At 45.1% G+C, this 6803-nt stretch overlaps 1 protein-coding gene across 1 annotated transcript in view; it reads left to right on the plus strand.

Moving 5' to 3' along the window:
* DENND1A (DENN domain containing 1A) overlaps window positions 1-6803 on the plus strand; it is a 165065-nt gene that overhangs the window by 151148 nt on the left and 7114 nt on the right. The window contains exons 22-23 of the mRNA XM_017745390.1: window positions 1784-1872; window positions 6714-6803. Of these exons, the coding sequence (XP_017600879.1) occupies window positions 1784-1872; window positions 6714-6803 (179 nt within the window). The remainder of the gene's footprint in view (window positions 1-1783; window positions 1873-6713) is intronic.

The following is a 6803-nucleotide window of genomic DNA, read 5'->3' on the forward strand; positions in this document are numbered from 1 at the left end:
CCCTTTCTCCTTCGCGCTTTCCTCTCCCCCGTTCCTCCTGCCTGTCGCCCCCCTCTCCCGCACTCCTCTCTGCGGTCTCTCCCTGTTTTATCAGCCCTAATGAAGCAGTATTCTTCATCGATCCTGCTGATTGCCAGCCCATTCCTTTTGTTTGTTGGCACCGAGCCATTCTGCTGCGCTCTGACAGCTCAGCTCCTCTAATTAGCTCTGTTGTTCTTTTCCCCATGTTTCACCACGTTGCAAGTTCAGTTGAAGTTGCCACAAACTTAATCCTTCCATTCTTGCTATAAATTCACATTCTTAAGCTGTCTTTATTGTAGAGAGGAGCAGCCTTGTGTGGGGACTGATCTCCAAGACCTTAACATCTGACCTTTTCATAAGCCCTTTTTCCTAAGAAATAGTGGCAATACAGCTCTGGATTTCTTCATCATATCTGCTGTGCACCATTTCCTTTGAAATGAAAATTCAGTGCAATAATGCTGCTGCTATTTTTTGCATACTGGCGTGTAGGGCAGAAGCACTACACACAATTTGGTGGCTTTCTCCTGGCAGGAAAATTTGAGGTTTATGTGCCTGGGAAGAACAATTTAAAAAACAAAACCAAAACAAACCTGGAAAGTCCCCCTCCCCCAACAAATAATATTTTTTAAAACTTCCTTAGTCACCCCAGAGCACTCAGACTGTAGGCCATGAACAGCTCCTTTCTGTTGTGCCTCTTAAGGGAGCACAAGCTCTGGGAGGTCAGGAGCCGAGTTGTATTTCCAACTTTATTTGGGTGTTTGGGGATTTTTTGTTGAGATTAGCATTGAGCTGAGCCAACAGAGCAAACTCTTATTTCAGGTAGAGTTGTACTTTCTTAGCAAAACACGTGAAACTGGTGTGTACAGTCTGCCCCTGATGCTGCAAATTCCCACATTTGACTCGCAGGGGTAATTTCAGCACAGGATTCCTCACCAGTGTAGGCTGGCACATACACAAACTTTGAGCACAAGTGCTTATTCCTTTCCTTAAATAAGGCTTATGCTTGTGAAATAAGGTTTTTGCTTGTGGAGATCCTGGTCAGAAATCAAGCTGAAGTTCCATACATTAGAAAGTGATGATGGATATGTATTTGAGATTGGTTTGGCAGCAACATCATCTTCCACAGAAAAGCTTTGGATTTTATTACAGACAACAAAAGATTAATGTAATACCAGGAGTGATAATGATGATATGGCTGGCGAGGGTTTGTGTTCAGCTGCTGGAGGAAAGCAAATTTTTAAAGAAGAAGGAGCTGAGTTTTTAATGTTAAAACATTTATCCTAAGTACACATTTTGCAGCGCTCCCTTACACAGAAGTCCTCACCTGAGGAGCTGGGTTCCTAGGAGCAGGTGGCCAGAAGGGTCGTGGTGTCAGAGCTGAGCCCCACTGCCCAGTGCGATGTCCAGAGCACAGGGACATCACCAACTTTACTCTCGCCACTGGCTGCACAGGGGGAAGCTCATGCTTAGGGAGTCGTTTCTCCAAAATTCAGCCCATACCAAACAGGACATAGCAAATAGCACATACTTAGTGACAAGGATATATGTTTCATTTGCAAGTCATGGGGCCATGTGGTTTATATTAATACTTTAGATTCATTGGTGTATCCACATTCATGTGTAACATTGTTGTGGCACAAAAGACAAAGCAACACCGAATGGAAGATCCCTGTAGGATACTGATGGTTCTCCACATCTGTTATCTGGGTCTGCTGTTGGATCAGGGGAAGTGTTTGATGAGATGTCTCTGTGCATGCTGCAGGTTCGCCCCCCAAGACCTCATGTGGTTAAGAGGCCCAAGAGCAACATTGGTGTGGAGGGCCGGAGGACCTCAGTGCCCAGCCCAGAACAGTAAGTACTGTGCTGCTCTGCTTCTCTCTACTTGCATCAGCAAACAGCGTGTTCAGAACTGGGACTCACCAAAGGAGACATTAAAAAATACTGCAGATCAAAGTTAACTAAGTTTAACTAAGAAAAAAATTGATTTTTGAAAAAATGTTTTGGACCATTGTAGAGGAAGTGTGAAAAAGCAAGTAACCAAAGTTTGCTTGTGGGAAAATTCTGGTTTGCCAAGTTACACACACTCTGATCAGTCTCTTCAGTGAAAGTTTTCAGGTGCTGGAGGTTTGCTTATTTCTTTGTTGTTTTGTTTTACACTTTTCTTTCAAGGAAATTGTCAGTTCCAGCCCTGCAGATGCAGTGTTCTTGCCGGGCTGTACCTGGAGGGTGCAGAACTGGTTATTTTACAGTGATGGCAGAAGGGGCTGTGTCTGTCTCTGGGGTGCATTAACAGGACTGTGATGTCTGTGCGAGCTCTGTGGTGAGGGCTTGTAGGGCTTCACTTTGCACAGTACCAGCAAATTTATTCCCCCTTTAGCTGTGGCAGTGAAGGGGGAATGATCCAAAGCAGCTGTGCTGCTGCAGCCCACTGCTCCTGGACAAAAGGTGTTGGTTTCCAGTGTCTCTCTTGTGCACACCAGTATAGGCACGTTCTGTTACCTCAGGGAGGCTTTTTCAGGCACTTTCACTAATGTCACTTATTCAGGGATTTTTGCAAAGAAGACAGGGTGTGTGTGTTGGAGATTCTTGACGGTGCCAGAGTGGAGTTAGCAATGGGCCCTTGGGGTGGCCCTGAGCAGGGAATGGATGTACTGAAATATGGATGTATTGAACTGTGGATGTTCTGAAGTTGCCAGCACAGCTCAAGGGACACTGCTGTGTGTCACAAAAACACTGGAGGGACATCAGCGGGCATCAGTGCATGGACAGCTCTTTCCAGCCACCCCAGAGTGGGGGTATACTCTGGCTTTGGCCTAAACTGAACAGTGACTTCTCTGTTGTACAGGAATATTTGTCCATTTTACAGTGGAATTTGGTTGCCCTCTTGTGGATCAGATGCAGCTCCTGCAAAGGGCTGTGCTGGCCCTGCACAGAGGTTGTGGGGATTTTTAAACTAAAAGCATTTTCTTAATATTTAATCTGATGACTCACTGCATGTAGGTGGAGGATAATTGAATCAATTTAACATTTATGTGTGTTGCTATGGAGGGTTCTGCATGTTTGGGTTCAAAAGCTGCTGACATCCCAGTATTGCTCACTGCTAAAGTGTATCTTCAATTCCTGCCACTATCAGACATAAACATGAATGGTAAATATGCTGGACATATATTGTATTTTAATTATTTTATTTGGATCTAGTTTATTGCTGCTAATTTTAGTGAGTCTTTGCAGTTAGGCTGTTTTCACAAAATACAGAATTTTCATGATGTTTCCCACAAACTTTCTTTTTTCTGTCCCAGTAAGAAGTAATCTTTGTGCAAGTGTTCTGAAATGGAAACAAGAGAGGTGTTATCTCTTTTAAAAATTCACACTGTTTTCCCTCTCTTGGATAACATTAGAATGGGTGAAAACACAAAACCACAATACATATTTTCACTCATTTTACCTGGTAGCACTGGGGATTAGGAAATTTATGTCTTTAGTTATACGAGTTAGTTCTTTTTATGTGTGCAAAAGAAATACATTGTTTTGGGGATGTCTGTGCTCATTTTCTAGTCAGTCTTCGGTTAAAGTGCAGGGGATCAGGAGCAGTGACTGCAAAGAACAGCCAAGATCATGGCTCATGTCTGTTGTTAAACCAGTGTGTTTACAAGAGCTCAGGGGAAGCACTGTTGTTTCCCCAACAAAATTATTGGTGGTTTTTTTTCTATTTCAATAACAAGTTGGGGGATTGTAGAATTTTGTCAATAATTCAAGATTTGTGATGTCTGATTCTTAAAAATTTGTCATGAAATCTAAAATTATAATTTTTTAGAAAGCTTTTTTGGTTCTAAGGTAAGAGGAATAATTTGTAGAGGAGAGCACAGGAAATGCTGGATACCACCTGGGACAGCCCTTGACACGTGGGATGAGCCTCTTTTAGACACAAATCAGTTGTTCACAGAAAGAAGATGTTGCATTTTTAACAGACAGGCAGTTTTTGGAGAGCTCCCTTTTACACCCCAGCAAGATTTCCTGTTACATGTGGAATAGGCTTCCAGAGTGCTCCGGGATCTGTGTCCTGGCTGGCTCCAGGGCATGCGGAGTGGGAGGAAAGGAACTGGGACACTCGGAGGGCAGGCTCCCAGTGCCCGGGGTGTCAGAGCTCCGGGGCTGCAGCCCGTGCTGGGACAGGCCGCTGTGGCCCTGCAGCAGCCCCGGAGGGCTTGGCAGAGGAGCTCTGCATTGCCTGGCACTGGGAGTGCCCCAGCGGGCACTGCCCGGGATTTGAGATGAGCTCGGTGGAGCTGTGTGGGATGGGACAGGCTCGCAGGGCACTGGAAATTCCAGATGTAACCGGGCTCTCAGGGCCCCACCACGCAGCAGTTGGGGGTGCTGAAGGTTTTCCATGGCCTTGCCAAGCAGGGAGCTCTGACTGACACTGACTGTGCAGGATATGCAGGAAGGAATTCCACAGGTAGGTCTGTGCTGTGTTCACATGGAAGAGTTCCCAGGTAATCTCCGCAGTCCCAAGCCTCCTCTCTCATAGCGGCAAGAAAAAGCCCGTGCATCCAAATCCCTCATTCTCTGTATTTTGCTGTCTAAGAGGGACAAATTCTTTAATTCCCCAGAGTTTCTGTGTAGCTGTTCTTTAAAAAACTATGTCAATAAAAAATAATACTTCCTCAAATCTGGGGAGCCCTTTTTTGGAGAATAATGATAAGTCCATACACCCCTTTGTGCCACAATCTCAATATTCAGGAAAAAGCAATACTGTAATAAAATATACAAATTTAATTTTTTCATAACCAAAACATCCTTTTGAATTATTGCAGAATTCTCCTTATTAATTCCCATATCCTGCACTCCCATTTTCTGTATATATGTATTTTTTTCTATCTCAAGTACGTTTAGGTGTCAATTAAATTTGAAATATCTACATTTGTCAGCATTTCATTTTTGGCCAGCGTGATGTGCTGCTGCTTTGTCCATGCATCCTGACACATGAAAAAAGCTCCTGAGATGCAGATCTTCCTCATTAAAACGGAGCCCCCGCTCCGCTCTGGTGCCGGCGCCGTGGAGCGTCCGGGCCGCGCGGCGCCGGGGCTTCCCTTTCCCTTTCCCCTTCCCTTCTCCCTTGCCTTCCCGTCTCCCTTCCCCTCTCCAGCCCCTCTCCCGCAGCTCTGCTCTCGCACTTCTCCGTGCAAGGGGTCCTGTGAGGGCAGGGGCAGCCGCGGGAGAGCTCCCGAGCTCGGTTAATGAGGGAACAAGCACTTTCGGTGCATTCTACTGCCTCAAGCCAGTAAAAAATGTACACTTGGACAGTTTTAGATTGTTCACACCGTATCTTGGACTGAAATCTCTGACAGAGCACAGCAACAGCTAAACTCAGGGCTTGTTCTTTTCATTTAAGCTCTTGCCACATGACCAAACCGGAGCCTGTTACCTTGCACTGTAGTTCAGTTTTTTTGTACTGCAGTGCCATTGGTGATCTGGCCAACACAATCCATGTTATTTCTTCCGAGTTTGTTCCCAGTTCACTGAATTGCACACCATACAGTGCATTGGGATGAGGCATATCTGGAGGCAAACAAAAGGTACCTGAGCAGTGCTCTGAGGGAATGTACCAGTTCAGTTGTTATATGTAGTTACCAAACATTGAGTGTATCAGCAGGATATGTGGAAATTTAGTGTGACTCTGGATTTCTGGACATAATTTTAGATTTTCTGGAATCACGTTAGATGGTAATTTCCTCTTCTAAGGAACACAGATATACGTATCTAAGTACAAAACAAATATTTTTAAGTATCTTTGCTTTCTTATTTATTTTAGGTGGAGCTTTTTGTTAGTGTAAATTGATTTTTTTCATAGTCACTTTCTAACAAAAAAAAAAGTTTAAAAAATGTTATAACAAATGTTTCCTGCTGCAGTAGCCCCACCTCCTTCCCCTGGATACCTGTTCCAGCAGGAGAGGCGAAAGCAAGCAATGCACCAGCTTTAATTGGAATAACGCAGACTGGTTTAATACCATCGGCTGCAGCCACTGCCACCTGTTAGAGACTTTTTATTAATTAGCTCTGACCTGACTGTGAGTAAACATTCATTGGCAGTGGCAACTCGGGCCCTCTTCTCTTTTCCTGACCTAATCTTTAAGAGCTGATTCTCAGTTAACTGCTGAAGAAAGGAACACATACACCTTACTTGACAAACTGCATTTCATACCAATCCTTGGACAGCTTAGGTTTTATTCTAGAGTGAAGCAGTTTCAAATGTGAAAAATAGATACAAATAGGAACTGGTACCCTGGAGTCAGCTCCTCTTGTGCATCAGACTAAATGTCTGTAAAGCAGAGAGGGAGATCTAATGTTTGTCAGAGCTCAGAGAGCCAGAGGAGCAGAGCTGTCTGAAGAACAGAGTGGTGCCCAGCTCTGTAGGGAACGTGATGGGGAAATGTGGTTTCTGTATTGTCCCCTGCTCTGTGGTGGGACTGTGGACAGCGGTTCCTTCCCTTGGGCATCCCATGGCACCCTGCCCTTGGGAGAGGGGTTGTGTTCTGTGCCTGGGCAGCAGAGCTCAGCGTTCCCTGCCGAGCTCTCCGCTGTGCAGTCAGTTGGGGTCAGGATGATCTGGGTCTCTGGAGCCCCTGGTTTCTCTCCTCAGGAGCTGTCACTGTGACCACTCAATAATTTCCTTTTCTCTTCCTGTTCCCCAGCCTCGTAAAGCCCATGCGACACTATACAGTCTTCCTCTCTGAGGACTCCTCTGATGATGAATTTCAGCAGGGAGAAGATCCTGTCTCGTG

The sequence above is a fragment of the Corvus brachyrhynchos genome, unplaced genomic scaffold (assembly GCF_000691975.1).
Source record: "Corvus brachyrhynchos isolate BGI_N302 unplaced genomic scaffold, ASM69197v1 scaffold59, whole genome shotgun sequence".
NCBI classification, from domain to species: Eukaryota; Metazoa; Chordata; class Aves; order Passeriformes; family Corvidae; genus Corvus; species Corvus brachyrhynchos.